The sequence below is a fragment of the Cyprinodon variegatus genome, unplaced genomic scaffold (assembly GCF_000732505.1).
Source record: "Cyprinodon variegatus isolate N-32 unplaced genomic scaffold, C_variegatus-1.0 Scaffold144, whole genome shotgun sequence".
In the NCBI taxonomy this organism is placed as follows: Eukaryota; Metazoa; Chordata; class Actinopteri; order Cyprinodontiformes; family Cyprinodontidae; genus Cyprinodon; species Cyprinodon variegatus.
This window is the reverse complement of record NW_015150597.1, coordinates 149,337-168,886: the sequence shown is the minus strand read 5'-3', so window position 1 is coordinate 168,886 and position 19,550 is coordinate 149,337. Positions and strand designations below refer to the sequence as shown.

The 19,550-nt window shown below is 35.2% G+C and overlaps 1 protein-coding gene across 1 annotated transcript in view; it reads left to right on the top strand.

Moving 5' to 3' along the window:
- The window catches only part of med30 (mediator complex subunit 30), a 55,692-nt gene that overhangs the window by 10,439 nt on the left and 25,703 nt on the right, over nt 1-19,550 (top strand). The window contains exon 4 of the mRNA XM_015376941.1: nt 5,283-5,390. Coding sequence (XP_015232427.1) covers nt 5,283-5,390 — 108 coding nt within the window. The remainder of the gene's footprint in view (nt 1-5,282; nt 5,391-19,550) is intronic.

The following is a 19,550-nucleotide window of genomic DNA, read 5'->3' as shown; positions in this document are numbered from 1 at the left end:
ATCAATGATTTTCTTTGTTTCTTTTGTTGCTGTTTGAGCAATCAGGTTAAATATTTCACCCTTTTCTTCTTTAGCCCTCAAATATGCTCTTATTTTCCCCTCACTGACCTTTTGCCCTCACTGATTTGTCTGCTTTAATCTTGTTTCGCTTTAGATCTACTCATGCACTTGTTATTTAGCAATTAAATCCTGCTGTAGCATAGGCAGCTGCACAGCTTTAGGAAAAAATTAAAATGAGCAAGAACTTGAAAAAATGTATAGTAAAGATAATTAAAATTGATTGGAAAAAAGTGTTTCCCTACATTTCCCTTTTTTGTGCTTATAATTTGTTTGGAGGCTCTCCAACCTAATCTGTGTTTTTGATCTTGTCTGCTATGAGTGTCTTTGTTTTGAAAGGGAACATTTATAGTTTCTTTGGCAAAAGCAACTTTGTCTGTTCAGAAACCTTTCATCTTTATTTATATAAACTCTGTTTCATGTAATACTGATTCAGTCAATAGTATACATACCATTGAACTTGAATTATTTACCTGAACCTTTTCCACCATTTTTTAAAGGGTGGAAGGTTAAACAGTTTGTTTTAGTAATTATAAGAAATGAATGAAATGCACTAGTTTAATTTCATAGTAGATATTCTCTTTACACACACAAGACCTGACTAGTGCCACCCTATGATGTTTGGTGAAGCAGCCATACACAAGTTGAACATGGACAGGTGTTTTTGTAGATAACCTTAATTATTTGCATAGTTCTGTAAGATATTTGACCAATCCTCTTTCTAGAAGCCTTTAAAGGTCTTTTTTGTTGTTGTTTTTTTTTTTTTATGTATCCTGTTTACTTAATTTAATTAGACTCAAAGGTAACCTGTCAAGATGCTAAACTTTTTAACTATAAGTCTGGAGCTATTAGGATCTGACGGCAACCCATTTTAGAAGGCCTCTGTTCTAGATGCAGCTGTCCCTGGTTTGTGGACCTTTTTTCCTGTCAGCATATGTTCAAATAACGGCCACCTGTTAAACCTTAAAAGAAGACTTAAACTTTGGTTTTCATATAACTTGAAAGAAAGATTTTTGAAACCAATGAACCACTAAGGTCACAGCTACAGCTTTTTAATCAAAGTACTTAGGTCTTCAAAAATATGTTGCCAACATCGACACAAAAGAATTCTGCCCCAATGGGAACAGTAAGTTGAAGTCACATGAGACCTAGCAGCTCTGTGATAGAGCTCAGAAATGGCTTCTTTGTAGCTCTGAAACCACATCGAGGTAACTGCTTTCCTTTTGGACAGGCAAGTTAAATGTTTGCAAATGCTAAACTAATAGTCACTACCCGATCCGTCCCGGAAGCACAAGCCATACCATCAGCTCATTTGCACATGCTCGACCAGCTATACATCCGGGTCACCCTCAATTTTACTTAACAAAAAAAAACCAAAATAAGGTTTCCCTTTTCTAAAAATAGCATACTAAATTATAATATGTCATGTATTTTCTGAGAAAATAAATGCATTAAAATCCTTTCTGTTTTATCAGTCGTCTGTGCCTGATCCGGACAGGAAATGGGATCCTACGCTACTTCCTGGAGATAACTTTTTCGGCTCTGGATGTAAACATAAATCTAGTCTTATTGAGTTTTGTTTTTTCCTTTAATGTTAACATTAGGGTATATAAGGCGTAATCTAAATTAAGAAACAACTAAAATACAGATAAACATGGTTTAATCATAGTTTGCCTGACTGCTCTGAGCATTTCCAATGATGTCAGACAAGCAGTTTAATGGAGAAAATGTAAGAAGCATCAAAATTGTTTCAGAAAAGTCATAAATTATTTTATTTAGTTTATGTTCTTTAGCATTCTTTAGTAAGCAGGGTTTTCGTGGGTCATTAAAAATCATTAAGTCATAAAATTATAATTTTTTTAAATTAAGGCCTTAATTGGCATAAAAATTCATTAAATGTTATTATTGTGGTATTTAAAATGCTTTAAAAAATACAATTATAAAAACAATTTTTTCAGGTATATTATATCGTGATATATTTGCGCGGAACTGCTTCCCGTTGATTGTAAAGCCGTATGTTCGGAAAAGAAGCTTGAGGCAGAGGAAAAGCTAGAGAATGGGAAAATGCAAATTCCAGCAAAAATGGCTGGAAATCAAGGAATTCAGGACATGGCTGCATTCTGTCGACGTTAAAGGTGACAAAGGATTTCTTTGTGTTTTTAATATATATATATATATATATATATATATATATATATATATATATATATATATATATATATATATATATATATATATATACACATGAGAGTCATGTGTACTAGTTCATGGCATTGAAATTATTTCTGAAAGCGTTAAAATAAGTACTTTTACTACCATAATTATTATTAATGGCTACCTGAATGAATATCTGCTAGCACATGCGCAAATGACCAAATGGTACGGCTCGTGCTTCCTGGGTAGTGACGTCACTACCGGAAGCATGATCCATCCTTCGGATGCGCAAACAGAATAACTTCCGGGTAGGCAATACTTTTGTTTTTCTTACTTTTTTATTGTTTTGTCTTTTTCCGGCGGGGGGTTCCTTTTGAATATTTTTGTATTTGCGTAAATATTGCATATTCTAAAATAAAAAAAAAAGCAGTACACTTAAATAACCTGTCAAGCGTTACTGAGACTGCTCTAAGCATGTCCGATGATGTGGTGCAATACAATGGAGAAAACTTAAAACGTATCCATTTCTTTCAGAAAAGTCCTCAATATTTTCTATACAACATCTATTCTAAAGAGAAAATGTTTTGCTGACCTCAAACCACAATAGCTTTTTTATTGTCTTAGATAAAAGGGGGGAGAAAATCCTTAACTTAAGTAACTTTTAGTTCTGAACCATTTAGCTTCTAAGGTTTTTAAATTGATTTTTCAGAAATGAGGTGTGGCGGAGCCTTGCTGAGTCATCACATATGCTTTGTTTATGAATGTTAATTAACACCCATTTACTTGAAGTTGAATACATTGCTGTGTCAGACTGTAATCCCTGTGAAGTGAATCAAGATTATGGCCAAAACATTTAACATTTAATCCTGAACAAAAAGCTTTGTCTCCTCCCTTTCTGTATAATAGATGCTTTCAGACTCTATACCAATAAAACTCTTCATGGATTTTCTAGTGACTGTAAATTTTATTTAATACATTCACTGGGAGAGAATAACTTGCTGAAAGTTACAGTTGTTAATCCAGCTGTAAAAGACTCCTCCTCTCCGAATCCAACCAAGACCTCGACTAGGGTTGGGAATTGATAAGATTTTCACGATTCCGATTCCCTTATTGATTCTGTGAAACAATTTGATTCTCTTATCGATTGCATTATCGATTCTGTGAATCAATGAACTTGGTAAGTGCAAGATGACATTAGTCTACTTTCGCTTGGGACATTCTATAGCTGCCTGCCTCGGTGAAAACAGAAGGCAGTGAATGGGAGTTGCCAGCCTCTGAGCCCGCCAGACTACCTGCTCATCAGTCATCTAAATCTAATGGAGAAGGCATCCATTTAATGAAAAAGGATTACTGTACAATTTCGGGAAATAAACTCTTCTCCCCCTGATTTAAATAAATGAGCGTCACCTTTCTCTTGCTCCCTGAACTGCAGACCAACTTCGTAGCATGTTTAATAATCCCAAAGAGAGTTAGGAAATGGGTTTATTTCCTGAAATGGCATATGATTTACTAGGAACCACATTAAGCACAGCCAGTGATATAAAACTAGCTACTTACCACCAGAGTTGCCTTCAATGCTGGTCGTAACTTTAGCTCCTGTCGGAAGCATCAACAACACTGCATTCGTTAAAATGTATGCCATGTAATGTGCGCAGGTCTCTCTGCATCCAAACTTTCGATCGGTTTACCTGATGGGACGCCATTTTTGCTTTTATAGACTTGCGCCTGGTCATGTTGTACTTACTGAAGGCCGTGTGCGTAACTTGCGTAAAAAAGGTGACCTAACTTGCATAGAAAACATGATGTAAGTCGTGCTGCCCAGCGCTAGGCTCCGGTGCTTCCTGGAACCGTTAAAAGAACCGTTAAGCGAGCTGCCAAACGGTGCCATGGAATTGGAACACACGGAAACGGTTCTGAACAGGAACCGGTTTTCCGTTCCGATCCCTAACCTCTACTGCAGATGAAGTTACCACTCAACTTCCAGCGCCCTTGTTTTGGACTCAGCAGGGGAAGTACTCCATATGTTTTAGCTCTAAAACTTGTTTTTACAGGACAAAGATTGGGCTGTTTTGATTTGACAAGCATATTTGAGGCTTTCAAATCTGCACCGTCAATATTGTTGGTGGATTATTTTGATCGGCTGTTAGTGATACTGCTGCTCAAGTGAGTGAAATAATGAAAAACTGAATTCTCTAAATATTTCAACTTACCTCAAATCAGAAGCTAGATATTTGAACTTTGGGTTCCAACAGCACAGCATTGACTCAAACACACATCAAAGTACTTTTGCAGTTTAGCCTCTGGTATTTTATCAATCTCAACTATGAAGAAAAATGTGTTACTTTGCCTAGCAGAGCAATCTCTCATGGAATGGCTAGTTAAACAGCTGTATGATTCTAAAAGCGTACCTAAAGTTTTACACCCAATTTAATGTTTGATTTTTTTTTTTCATTTTTACTTGATATTGAAGTTTTTTTCTGTAATGTTCCCAAGATAAAGAAAGGAAAGCACCAAATGATATGTTGAACTTCATGCCCTTTATTCCTGCCCTCCATTGCTGCAGTGACCACAAGGGGGCAGTATGATGTAAGAAAGCAGCTCTTCAGAATGCTGCCATAGTTTGAAATCTCTTGCAAATCAGCCTCTCGGTGGTGTCAAGCAGACAAGGTCAAGCACACAGAGCATTTAAAAATGAATTAATCTCTCACCCACTGTCTCTTTCTCTCGCTCTTCTCTCATAGAGAAGAGAATCGGGATCTGGCTGACTTTGAGAGCTCATACAGATTCCTCTTGTTTCTGTTATTTCATGGAAACACGACTAGAAGGCTGCTGATATGTCAGCCAGAATATCTAGGAAGGAGATCTACAGAGCATGGGAATCTAAACTTTATATGACTATAAAAAAAAAAAAAACCCTCTGTATTTAGACCCAGATTGCTCTGAAAACAGATTTTATTACAATAAACAATAAACCTTAAGGGTGTATATTAATCTGCATCAGTTATGAGTGCACCTGCCTCTCTTTACAGTAAGTAATACAACCTCACTTTTGTTTGCTGTGTCCTTTCCAGCAACTGATACCCTTTGTGGACGATGAGGGCTCCAAACACGAGGACCGTTCGGGCGGGCAGAGCCAACTCACCAGCGAGGAGAGGAGAGAAATCCTGGAAGTCAACAAGGTATCGTGTTCTTTATCTTGGTAGTGCAGCCCTGTTTTTGTTGCAGGTTGGATTTCCACCCAGTGCTGACATGAGATAATGCGTTCATGGTAATTACAGACAGAAAATTAAGTATAGTTTGCACATTAACTTCTAAGATTACAAAAGTAAATTAAGCATGAAATATCTTCCAGGCAGGTAGTTTGAGACAGTTGTGTTGATTTGATGTCTTGAAGGCTGACTAGCTGTTGTTTGGATAACATGCAGTAGAATTAAGAAGCTGCGCTTGGTTAACTTTATTATCTGCTGATAGAGTTTGGGTATTTAAATGAGCTTTTGAGGCTGCAGGGAAATGCTATTAAATGCTAATATGAAATGTATTTCTTTTGAGGATATTAGCTATTCTTAGCTATCTGTGGATTTCATTGCTGTGCAGGTGGTAGCACCTGGGTATGTCGTTTGCATTTATAATCCAGAAAAAAGAAATGGCTGAAGTTTTTTTCCCCTGCAGTAGGAAATGGAGCTCTGCTTCTCTGTGGCAGTTAAAACTCATTATATTCCCAGTTGGTGTTTCTAATTGTCCTTTCCACACAAACTGCCTTTGTCCCACATTCTTATACACCGCATAGGAAGGTACTGGGTAGGAAAGTATTTTGAAGAACTGATTAGCTCTTACCCCCATTTCCCAAAATAACCAGGACCCCCTTCCCTACTCAACAGTGTAAAAACACAGGATGTCCATGATGATCCTTCAATTGATGTTTAAGCCAAATGAGAACGGACCAATAAAATCACACTTGAATCATCTTTTTCTAATTTGATTTAGACAATACTTTTGGTAAAGTAAAATGTCGAAATAATGAATTCAATTAAAAGATATGTTTGAAATGGAGGATTTTAAAAGAACTCACCCTGCCTCCTTAAAATTGTTCTTTTAAACAGGAATTGAAGCTGAAAATAACTCATTTGGACTTACTGTTTATCTTTTTCGTTTTATTGTGTTTGCACATTTTGTTTTTCTTGTAATATTTTCTGTTTGCATTTATATTTTAGTGTAGAAAATAGGGCTGATCAGTATTTCAATAACATTTCAATTAATTCTGTACTGATAACTTTTCAACACATTTCCAATATTTTAGTATAGGTTAGTCTGTGAATACAGTATTTTCATTGTCTGAGGTTCCATGTTTAATATAGTTTTAATGTAGTTTTTTTGTTTCTAAACTTTTATTTGAAGAGGAGTTTTATAAACTTGCCAAAATAATTTTCATAAGTTTGTACAGACATCTGATGGGCAGTTTTGGGAGTCCTTCTATGGGTTGATATAGAAATGTTTTCGCATCGACTAAAATTAAGTGTATCGTGATAGAAGTTTGGGCCGTATCGCCCATCCTATATATAGAGACATACTACTTCTGGGAAATGATTAAAAGTTTTAATTTCAATTATTTACAAAATATTTGTGATTTATCCACTTTACACATAATTCAGTAATTGAATTAGAAGTGTGTATTAAATGTTAGAGCATTGCTTTCTCAAAAGTTCAATGAAATGAGCAGATTCTTTTATAATTAAAGGACTTTGCTTGAAAACGTTACTGCCTGGTTTTACCAATTTTTTAAGTTTTTTTTTTTTTTTATGACAAAACCCTTGTTTTTTCATTACAAGCATTTGTTGTAATAAGCCAAGTGAGGCTTAAGGCCTGAAATTCTCCTTCAGGAATTTCGGGTTGAAACCAGAAGCCATGCTGCTCATCCAGGTCCTGAAGCACCAAATAATCCACACCACCGTTTTCTGTCACTGAAAAGTTCCCTATAATTCTTCATCTGGCAGGACCCGCATCTTTAAGAAATATAGTTTTTGTCTCACTGTCTCTTATGTGCTTTTTGGTTTGGCAATTTATTTTTTTATTTTAGAGGCTAATTTAGCTGAGCCTCTTTTTCTTTGCTGCTGGATCCTCAAATGAAATAAATAAGGCAATACGACTTATCTTGGTCTGGTTTGTTAGTGACCTTCTGGATTAGTTGTTGATGTGCTTTTGGATTAATTTTCGTGGACTTGCAATCCCATGAAAGGTTCTCTAGTGTATCATGTTATTGTCATTTGTGGGTAATGATCCTCTCTGTTTATATAGACTGACAAAGACTTATAGAGAGCTTTGGGATTCTCCTTGGACTGATAATTACTAATTTCTCTGTTTCTCATTTGTCCTTGAATGTTCCTTGATGTCTTTAGATTGAGCTTGATTTGTCATACTTCATTTTGTATGACAGGTTCTTTTTCTAGTATCCTTTATTCTACAGTCCTGAAGTAATCTGACATGATTGTGACTTGGGAAATTACATTTAGCTTTCTAAAATAAAAACGGAAGTAATCCAATGTTAATTCATTCAATAATATGACATTTACTTTTTTTCAAAAATCCAAGTTGATTTGGGAAAAGTTTTGCCAAGACGGTTGAAACCAGCATTCTTTGTTTATCAAGGTTATCTTTGTATGAAATATTTGTTTAGTCTGAAGCTTCCAACAAAATAGCGTAACCGTAAGAAGCCTTTAAGTGGACAAGCACTTTGTCACAGCAACACATACCTTGAAATTATTTCAGCCTTATTTCCATATGAATGGCTTCTGAAATGTATTAGTGTTGTTATGGCATAATGAATGAATCCTGATGTCTTTACAGAGTTGAGGAAGAAAATCATAGCTGGCTGTGTTTTAAATATTAATGAGGCAGCAATAAGTTGTTTTTTTTCTCCCCTCCGGTTTCCTTTGAATATGGTGTTCGGTTTTCATGTTTCAGACATCAAACAGACGTAAAAGCCTTTTCGGCTTTATTTACTGTCAGAAACGTCTTTTCAAGACTCTGATAGAGAAGCTGTGTTGTAAGACTGAAGCATCATGCAGCGAGTTTTTCTTCAAACTGACATCCAGCGTCAGTCAGTGCAGAAATATCATGGGAGTTGATGCTACAGACAAACCTACAGACAAACAAGGTGAATCTTAGTACAGAGGAAGATGTTATAATGACTGACATGGGCTTCTACACGATAATCAAAGACCCAAAAGGAGAAAGTCCTTGTAGATTATAAAAATATTCAGTTCTTTAAGATTTAACTGAATTCATGTTCTTGTTGAATAGTGCGGTAACCTCTGAGCTTCCCTAAAATATTAGTCTGGTTTTGCAGGCGGTTTAATTAATGACTGTCTGATCTAAGATGTCTTTTGGGAATAGATTACACTTCATAACTTTGACTGTATTGAACTTTCATAATTAACTCTGAATGAATTCACATCAATTCAGTATTTAAAGACAATGCATATTCTCCCTTACAATAATCACTTCTGTGGGCTTAAATATCTCCTTAACAACTCTTGTTTTCTAAAGGTCTTTTAAGTGTTTTTCTTTAGGTTTTTTTAATACTTGTTGGCTTTATTCAAAAGGAACAATTATTGTATAACTCCTTAAAATACACCTGTGAGATAAAAAGACTTTAAAGCCATAGGAACCAGTGTTTTCCTGACATCACACTTGGAAAAGAATACAAAAAATATTTGGATATTTTTGACTTTAAGTTGTTTGCAGCATGTGACAGTTAATTGTTCAAGTTTATTCCTCTAAATTCATAAATACTGAATATAATACTGTGTTATTTATAGGAAACATTTTATATATATTAAATTACATATTATTGCACAGACAAGGTGAATCTCAAACAGTTTTGGCTAGACCTTTAGCTCTGAATGAACTTTTTCATCCAAGGATTCTTATATATTAAAGTGTTTTCTTTAAAGAAATAAAGTGTGTTTTAATGCTATTTAATACATTTTGTTTGTGTATATATTTTTTTCCTTTTTTATATTTTGGAGGTTTGTTTTTATTAATTATTGCATCTGAGATGGAGGTCTGAACAACATCTCACTGCAGTTAATGACAAACACTGGAATCTTGATTCTAAGGAAGATTCGTATTTTGGATCCTGTTTCAGGTCTTGGTGTTTCTTAGGCTACAATCACACTGCAGCCTGAAGTGACCCAAATCCAATTATTTTTTTTTTTTTTTGCCCATATGCGACCTGCATCCGATCTTTTCATTACAGTCTGAACAACATAGATCCGATTTTTTTTTTTCAATGCGACCCAGGCCACTTGGCTATGTGGTCCTGAATCCGATACGAATCTGATCTTTTCAAATGCGACCTGTGTCTGAACGGCCAGGTCGCTTTCATGCGACCTGAATGATATTAATGCCCGACAGTGGTCACTCTTCTGCTTCTTGCTAGAAGTGGCAAGAAAAACAACAACAATGGTGGCCGATGATGTGGAAATTAGTGTTTATGTTTAACCATTCAGGAAAGATTGATTTTACAACGTTGGGAAAGATCACTAGATGTTTTCCAGCACTACCATCCATGTTTATCTCCCTAAACACAGAGCGCGCTTGCTTGTGACGTCATTGCATCCTCTATTGCGTATGAGGGACACTTAGGTTGTTTGACAGCAGTCCACACAGGAGATATACAAGTCGCATGTATTTGGAAATGTAAAAAATGCAGAAAAAAAATCGGATTTCACAAAAAAAAAAAATCGTAATTGAGCGTTAAGGCCTGCAGCGTGAACATAGCCTTAGTGTCACTCTGATGGTACAGGTAACGGTAAAGTGAGCTTACTCACACCACCTGTTTGATTGGTGTGCTGTTTAGACCAGGTCACACAGTTGCAATGCATTTGATTAGGACCAGTATTGTTTAATATTAAGCTGATTGAGGAGAAAAAGAAGTGTGAACAAGTTCCCACTAAAGTAGGTTTTGTCCTTAATTTGGTAGGAACAAAACCCCAACTTCTCAAATAATCTGCAAATTTAAGCTCTTGATTTGTTTTCCCTTCCTTTTTTGCCCTATTTAAATGCACCTCTCTTCCATCAAATCATCATCTGTTCTTTCCTACACTAGAACTAGTGTCCATTTACTCAGAAAAAGAACTTCTGTAGGATCTGGATAAACTGCGCTTAAACCAGCAGTGTGATGTTCCAAGATCCTGGATTAGACCCTGGCTCCAGAAATTAGACCCTGGCTTGGTTAAAAGCATTCCCTTTTTGTTCTCTAGCAGTGTAATTTTCTTCTACCTTTAGGAACAAACTGCACAAAAGGGTGTTTTTGAAAAAAGATTTAAAATCTCTTAACCTCTTGAAATGAGTCGGTGAAGAATGTCTGGCTCTTCGGAGGTGAAATACAAAGATGTAAGCGGTTATTTAAACCTTTTGCACTGTAATTTTAGGTCGCCTATCAAATTGCTCCACTTTAGTTACAGTTTTTATATGTATTTTCTATAAATGTATATTCTGGATTGATGCGTTTTTATATCCTTATAAAGCTGCCTTTTACCCTGTTATTCAATTGTCTGTGAAATTGCATGTGTGATTGGTTGATGGTTGCTGCTACTACTTTCTCTAAAGCAATTTCCCTTCTGTGACCTAATAAAGTATATGGTACTATTCATGTAGTTTTTAGATTTCCTGTAAAAAAGTACAGGATACCTTTAATGCCTCCAAGTGTTTGTGCTATTTTATTTCATAGATGTGCAGCATGTCTTTATACAGCAAGGTACCAGTAAGTCAGATCTTAACTGGATGATATAGTGTTTAATAAAGGCACCCGTAGTCAGTTAAAGATGTGCCAGGCCCAGACTAAAAATGAATACTTTGATCTGCACTCACACATCAGATCTTCAGCCAGAGGCAGATGGTGTGGACTTTATTTTTTTATTTAATATAGCTTCTATTTTGGAAAAAGTGAAAAAAAATAGTAGGCAATCTTAAGAGCAGACTAAATTTAACATACATCAGGCTGAGAGATGCACCCGGCAACATGAACTTAATGTTCAATGCATTCTCTGCCACGCATTTCATATAATAAAGCCACGTTTCCGCTTTGACTAAACATAAGGCTGTAACAGCTCCCAGAACAGAGGAATATGGTTAAATTACATCGCTAGGATGTTTCCCTTTGTTGTGTGGAGTTACTTTGGTGTCGTTTACATGGGATTTGATAAAGATGGTGGCGCTCAAGGGCGACGTTTTAAATCAAAGGCTGGAGACTCAACAACACATTTGCCATGCTGCTTTAAAGGGCCATGGGGATTTGATAAGATTTGTATGCAGTGTGAAGCAGAGGTGGACGACATGTTATGTTAGAGTCACTTATCCTTGTTTCTTGATAAACAGAGACAGATTTACAGACATTTCTGCTTTAAACACAGTAAACACTTTATTTTAGAGACTGGATGAGGAGTGGATTTCAATTCTGGGTTGGTCGTACTGTGTTGCTTCACAGTATTTGTTTGTAATTTGGTGTTGCTGGTGAAATTGAAGTCCCCCTGTAGTTGCAGTTAATTCAATTTAATCTGTTTTTACCTTTAAAGTGGCTGGGGTTTTCATGCTGCAAATAGATCTTTATGAATGTTTAAACAAACTCTTCCGACATTGCCGCTCCCTGCAGTTTTATGCTTTCCTCTGACTGAAAATTTCATTTGGCTAATCTCGACTTGTGAAGACCGTAGGACAATAAAACCGTGATTAGCTTTTCTAATAATCGTCTAACTCTCTATCCCTGAGGGCCATTATGTTACATTATGCAGATTTAGACTCTGCCAGTTTTTTTTATTTTGTCCATTTTCAGGGCGTACTGAGGTTTCCTTGGGGAAAATTGATTGTAACTTTTGTTCCTCTATTATGGGTTATCTATAAATCGAAGCAGCCCCCAAAAATGACGACTAAAAGCAAAAAAAAATAAGTGTTGGTCACTCAATTCATCAATCAAAGTGTTTAAAAAAAAAAACAACATAGATATATATATATTTTTGCTATTAAACTGCTATGAATCTGTGTTTTTTGGTAGATAAGATCACTTCATTTAAGATTATAAAACAAATGATAAGATCATACACATGATTTAATTTTTTAATAATTAGGGATGCAAGTTATCAAAAAGCTAAAGTTAAATCTAAAGTTTACAGTTTTTTAATGAAATGCTGATTAATTAATAAAACAGTTATTTTCTTAAAAACCTTGTTGACATATTTATGAAATAAAAAAAAAAACATGAATTTTATTAAATTGCTTAGACTTTGTGTAACGATTTCTCTTTTTTACAGCCTGAAATCCATGATTGCCTTTACATATTTGTTATTGTGGGTGTATTATTACCTCCACTTATAATCAGACATCAGATAATTATATCAGATAATCATATTTTTATAAGCAAAGTTTTATATTAGTTTATAAATTAGGCTGTTCACCATTTTGCTGAGCGCCATGACGGTCTATCTTGAAAGTACAGATGCTGGAATAATGCACGGAATAGCGTGTTCCCTTTTGCTGGAAGTTCAGTGCGACTGAGAGATATTAATGAAGATCTTTTTGAGATGCTAAATCAAAAATTGAATGTCTGCAATACTGCAGCACCCAACAGGACCGTACATATGCAGCGGCAGCTTTCACCATCCACAAGAATTGGGAAAAAGAGAACTTATGACAACAAAAAAAAAAAAAAAAAAAAATGAGGACAAACATCAAGCAAGCTTTCACCAAGTGGAGGGAGCTGGACGAAAGCTTGCTTTTTTTTTTTATTCCCATGTCCAAATGTCTTCACATGTATATTATTTAGGGCTGCAGATGACAATTATTTTCCAAATCGATTTAATCTGTCGTTTTCTTTTTTTGATTAATCGATTAATAATCGGATAAACTAATGTTCTTTAAAGAAGACTATATTGGAATTAAACCAGGTGAAACTCGATCTTTTTCACTGGAGGAGTTCTGGGTCGAGCATATTGACACATTTTTTTTAAATTTTTTTTTATCAAGGTAAATCGCCTGTACTTATATACGGTAGCGCTTTTTCAAGTCAGAGGACTTGATCAAAGCGCTTTACACTACAGTCATTCACACACACTCATTCACTATATTTTTTCTTTACAATCTTGGTATAATTACTGCTCTAAGTGGGTCACTCTATCAGCTAAAGGCATGTTTTAGAGACTTTATACTCCATAATAATTGGTGAATCGATAACTAAATTACCACATTTCCAATAGATTACTAAATAAATTAATTGATGATTCATCACGATGAATCAGATAGTTTCAGACCTTATATCATTGCAATGCCGTCAGGGTGTGCCTCTGGTTAAAATGGAGATTGCTGATTTTCAGTTGCAAACGAGCCTCTAGAATTGATTGACAGGCCGCAACACATTAAGTCCCATTTATCAGAGTAGTTTTTGTTATAAGTGACAAGTCAAAAAATCTTTTTCAGTAAACTAACGTATTATTCCTTAACTTAAAACATGAGCTTTTATTAAGGTAGAAACTAAATACTTTTTTGGTTTTAAAGGCTTTTTGAAAATAAATATCAGAATAATACTAATGAATTTTCATAATTCTTCCTTTAAACTGTGCAAATCGTGTCCATTAAGCACATGATTGTACCATTTAATGTAGAACTTGAAATAAGTGGAAATGTGAAATTCAAAGATAAAAGGATCAATTGAGGGCGCGGTTTGTTGGTGCGGTGGTTAGCGCACTCGACCCATGTACAGAGGTTTGAATCCAGCCTGTAGTGCATTGCTGCATGTCTCTCCCCCTTTCTCATACCTCCTTTCAAGTAGACGGTGCCATTTTTGAGACTCAATCTTTTATTTTTTTTTTTCTGACTATAATAGAATAGCGGTAAATTTCCTCTCCATTGTTTCCGTGCTGCAGTGTGTAATTATGATTAAATTGGGGTGTACATCCTTAATACAAGTCCTCTTTTTGTTATGTTGCTGATCAGGCTTATGTCGAAATGTTTTATAAGCCCAGAGTATTAATTATCCGTCACTGTTAAAAAATTTGAGTAGTATAGGTTCACAAATGAGTGTGAGTATAAAGTGCCATTTCTTTTGCCTTTAAACTTCTAAACAACCTTGGTAAAAATTATTTGCTCAACACTAGTGGTCATATTGTTTGAAAACCCCTGATTTATGTTTATTTATCCATTAGCTCCCTGTTTGTGGGTTTGTTCACTGAAGAAATATTTCGCTGAAATGCACAAGGAGATTTTATCTATTTGAAAATGAGCTAAGGGAAACTCTAAAGTCTGACTCTGTGTATAGAAAAGTAAAGAATTACATGTATGGCCTGATAAATTTGTAAATGTGCTGTTGTATTGGTTTAGCCAATTTTCAGGGTAGAACAAGCTATTAAACATTAGATTTGTACAATAAAGCAGACCTCCAAGCTTGTGTGTGCATTAAGACGTAAAAAAGTGCTTCATTGAACATAGAAATTAATAAAAAGCTCTGTATGAAACCTCCTTTGGAAATCTACTCACAGAGTTAAAGGAATAATTTCCATTGAAGGTGGATTTTGCTCCATAGTATTTCTCTGGAAAAGAAAAAAAGCTTCATACATTAAAAACAACTTTCTTCTAAATGTATCCACAAATTTAAAACTGTATCATATATATTGAATCCCTTAATATTTGGGACAACTTTAAAGTATTTATAATGAAGAGTACATAGTTTCTGTTTTTTGGAGTGCAGTTTTTAATGTTTAAAAAAAAAATAAGAGCCAACAGCACAATTTCCACTCCCTCATTAGTATGGACCTTCATTCTGGTTTGCTGCAGTAAACAGATATACAAGGTGAATTTGAAAGCCTGCAAATTAACCAAATGTAAATTCTGCTTGTTTTATAATGACTCTGCAGAAAGGAAACCCTAAAATCACCAAGAAGGTTCTGAAAAGGCTTAATCAGATTAAAGGAACTTTTTGAATGTGATGAAAAGGAGACTGATAAATTAAGACTTTTTATGTGACAGAAACATACTTTGTTTTTGTTTTAGCTTTAGTTTTGTTAGTAGCTCTTGAGCCAGCCTCTGGGCTGGGTCCCTAGGCTTTTGTAATTCACCTTGATATGTTGGCTTTTGTCATCATACATTATTTTTTAGCCCTGGATTAGTTTAAATCTCTCTCCGGAAAATGGGCACATCAAGATGACATTAAATCATTATCTGAAAATATCAGCTTTGGGTCAGTGAAACAGAGAGCCTGCATTAATACAGGTGAAGTGAGCAGCACAAAGCCACACACAGCGCCTGCCAGTCAGGTCTCATCAAAGTTCACGAGTTATGAATTGTAAAACATGGCAGAGATTCAGTTAAGCTTGTCATGCATTATTTAGGAGGACTTTAAGGTATTTCCCGTTTTTATCGAAGATGAAGTGTGCTGTAAAAATGTGCAAAGAGCTCAGATTTTCTTTCTACACTTGATTTTTTGGATGATTGTGTGTGGGAACTGAAACTATTGATCTGTTTATACACGTGCACCAATTGTGCATGTCAAGCTACTTATTTGCTGCAAAGCTAATGGTCCAAATTCAGAAATATCAGCAGCTGAGATAAGAATTGGTTATTTTTGAGAGCTACATACAGCTCCCCTGGCTGCATTTCAGCGTGAACACTACTGTAACGTCACTGCAAGCGAACCTTGCGAACTCAACCACACACAGCCTCCTCCAAAAGAAACAGCAGCGTTTGCCACAAAGCCAGCCGCACCCACAGAGAAAGCAGCAGGACTGCCTGAGTAAATAAACAGGCCAGTGCTTGTTTTAATCATTTCAGTGCCCTACCAAATACTGAGACATATCCCTCTATTCTGTCAGTGAACATAAAGCACACGTTGCTTTAAAACCATTGACATTTGAGTCTATTGTAGTTTAATAGATGAATAACCTTGGTTGCGATGTGACCTTACCCTATGCAATGCATTAGTATGCAAATTGATTCTTGTCAAGTGATCCAAGCATAGGAGATTGAATGAAAAGGCCATCAGAAGACTAAACCACCTACCATTCTTTACCTCTGAACACCTGAAGTGTTTTTGAAGGCTGTTCAGAAAATTAAGTAGACTCCATTTCTAAAAGGAAAATTATCAAACGCTGAATCGACAATAAAACCTCTCCTCATACAGACCTTTCTGTCTTTTTAGTGAATCTGATTTATTTCAAATAAATGTGATTGCATGTTTGTTGCAATAAAAGATTTAAGTTCTTTAGATTTATCTGAAACCTTTATACTGTAAATGTTGGTAATTCTGCTTAATTCACCTGATTATTTACTGCTAGTGGATGTTGTTTTTTAAAGGTGAACTTTAGCAAAGAAATACATTTGTGTGTTGAAGAAAGGGCACATAATGTTTGAAAAAAAAAAAGGAAGTTTGCTTTATCTTAGTTTCACTAAACTGATAAATGTTAATGTGGAACCAAAGCTGTAGCAAGAAGCTCATAGAAAGAAACCTGTTTTTCACAGACGGATGTTGAATACTCACAAAGCTCCTCTTTTAAACAGGGAGCGACCGGATAACAGGAACGCTGGACAGCACATAACAGTTTTTCTGTTTTATATTTTTTGAGCTTTCAACTTCTGCTATGTAAAACAATGATAGTTTGTAAATATTACTCAAGAATTTCATTTCACTTTATTTATATAGCCCCAATTCACAACGCATGTCATCTCAAGGCACTTTACAGTTCACCAGATCATACAGTCAAATTGATTCAAAGTTTTCTATCTAAGGAAAACCAGTTGATTGCATCGACTCATTGACTCAAATGCAATCCCTCACACTAAGCATGCTTGCAGAGACAGTGGAGAGAAAAAACTCCCTTTTAACAGGAAGAAACCTCCAGCAGAACCAGGCTCAGTGTGAGCGGCCATCTGCTGAGGCCGACTGGGATTCAAGGAGACAGAAGCAGAGACACAAAAAGGCGGCAGATCAATCTGTCAATTATTTTTTCCATTAATCGATTAATAATTAGATAGACAAAGGTTCCTTAAAAAAAAAATATTTTTTCAAAATTAAACCAGTGAAATAAAAATTTTTCCACTTGAGGAGTTCTGGATAGAGCATATTGACAGACGAAAAAGTTTTTTTTATCTTAAATGCGAAATGTTTGTATATTTATTTTACAATTTTAATATAATCTCTGCTCTAAGTGGGTAACTGTCAGCTAAAAGCACGTTATAGAGTCTATATAGCCCAGTTTACGATTAATCGATTCTTTCAATAATTGATAAATCACGATTAGTCCCATTGGTGCAGCCCTAGTTAATAATTAAATCAGTCCCCTACTCTTCTGTAATGCTGCACTTTTCTAGATATTATTGGTTTATTTATTTGAGTAGTTAAATCTTTGTGGAGGAAGTGTTTAGGGTTTGGCTTATGCAAAAACCAATAGGTTTGTCAGGCTTTCAAAATGGGAAAAATATGAATACAAGCTAAAAAACGGTATAAGGCTGTTTTGCAACTTTTTGAAACTTCAATAAATCTTGGCATCCTTTATGAAAGACTTAATTATATCACCAATCTTTTCTCTCTTGGTGAGAGTCTAACTAAACAGTGTGGTTTATTAAGTAGAAGAACAGCTTGAGCACCACTCGGCTGCACAAACACGTGTGCACAGTTACAGATGCATAACATGAGAAGGAAATATGAGGCAGACAGGAAGAGACTAACAGTATGCTTCGGTAAAAAATCATCATTATATTGCTGTTTCTATGCATAACAAACAGTTGTTCGCTGGAGCAATGATGTAAAAATTCAAAATTCCACTCCTTTTAACTAAATCCATATGCTGCAGTAGCAGCTTAGAAAAGGAGTCATTTATTTGACTCTTGAACGTTTCATTCGTCAAGCACCCTACCTTTTATAGCGCTGTAAAGGTTTAAAGCCTGAGGTGAAGGTGATGCACTGGTCACTAAGCAGAAGAAAGTCCTTTACGCAAAATTGAGCTGCACATATGTAATAGCTCTTAACTGGGGGCCTTATTTTTGCTTTTATTAATGTAATGTAAAATTGTTGATTTAAGCAGAGCAGCAAAGGTTAGGGAGCCTTCACCATTTATGCCAGAAGTTGATAACAACCCAGAAAATGCATAATATAAAAGAAATAAGAATCTAAAAATGTGCGCTTTTGTCATCGATTACCAAAACAAGAGTATAGATCACATATTAAAAAAGATCCAATACTTTAAATATGTCATTAGTGAGAAAATAGCCAGGGATATTAAGCCGGCAGGTTTGTTTTACCTGGAAAATAGAAATAACTGGAATTTGTGATGCTGCCGTTCCCATTACTCTGCAGCTTACTTTCTTTAAAAAATATGCTATTTTGTTATTTCAACTGATAACTAGTGCATGACCATCTTTAGAAATATGCCGTTTAATTTCTTCCATCATTAAGTTGAACTGATCCATAAACAGGAAGCGCTGATGAAATCATTTGAAATTTTTGAACAACCATCTAGTAGTTGTTGCTTTACAACTACATTACTAATTTAAACTCATCAACACTCATTAAAGTGTTGCTACGTCTGTGATCTAATTAGAGATGCTTTTCTAGCAGTTAGGTTAGCTTGGAAAAGCTTCATCCATTGGCCCATAAATAGTGGATCATTGCTCTATGCTGTTGTAACTCATTATAGAATAACTCATTATTATAAATTATGTGAATCAATCGGGCATCACTGGATCTATCCAGAGTAATAAAACATGTTTTCTAATATTCTTCTGACTGGGAGAGAAAAGCTGTAAACCGAATAAACAAATCTACCATTCTGCCACTAGTCCAGTTTCAGATCATCTATAATATGTATATTTCTGTTAAAATCTAAAGAAGATGGTAAAAAATGAAGTTGTAAATCAGATTTAGATTATGTGTAAAAAATGGAATTTAATTTACATTAAATTGTTCATTTAAAAATTCAAAGGGTTGAAAGTAGTAACTCTAAAAGCATCATATTAATACAAACTGACATAAATCTGTAAATCAAAGTCTTAACCTTTTTAAGCAGCTGATTTGATCATTCTCTCCATCTTTGTTTTGCCTTATGAAGCAATGTATGAGGTAATGTACAGATGTAGCTGTAGATGTAGCTGTAGATGGCATGAGAGCATTTAAGGAGTCTCATTTGCCTGTCTTGGGGTTTGCAATCTGAACCGTCTAAGATGTGTTGCTCCTCAGTGCATGTTAATGACCATGTATTAAGTCTGTTTTATTACTGTTCAATAAATAATTAGGACTGCATGGTTGATTTTCCTCTTTTTTTTTTTTTTTTTTTTAAACTTTATCCTTCATGGCAGGAAAT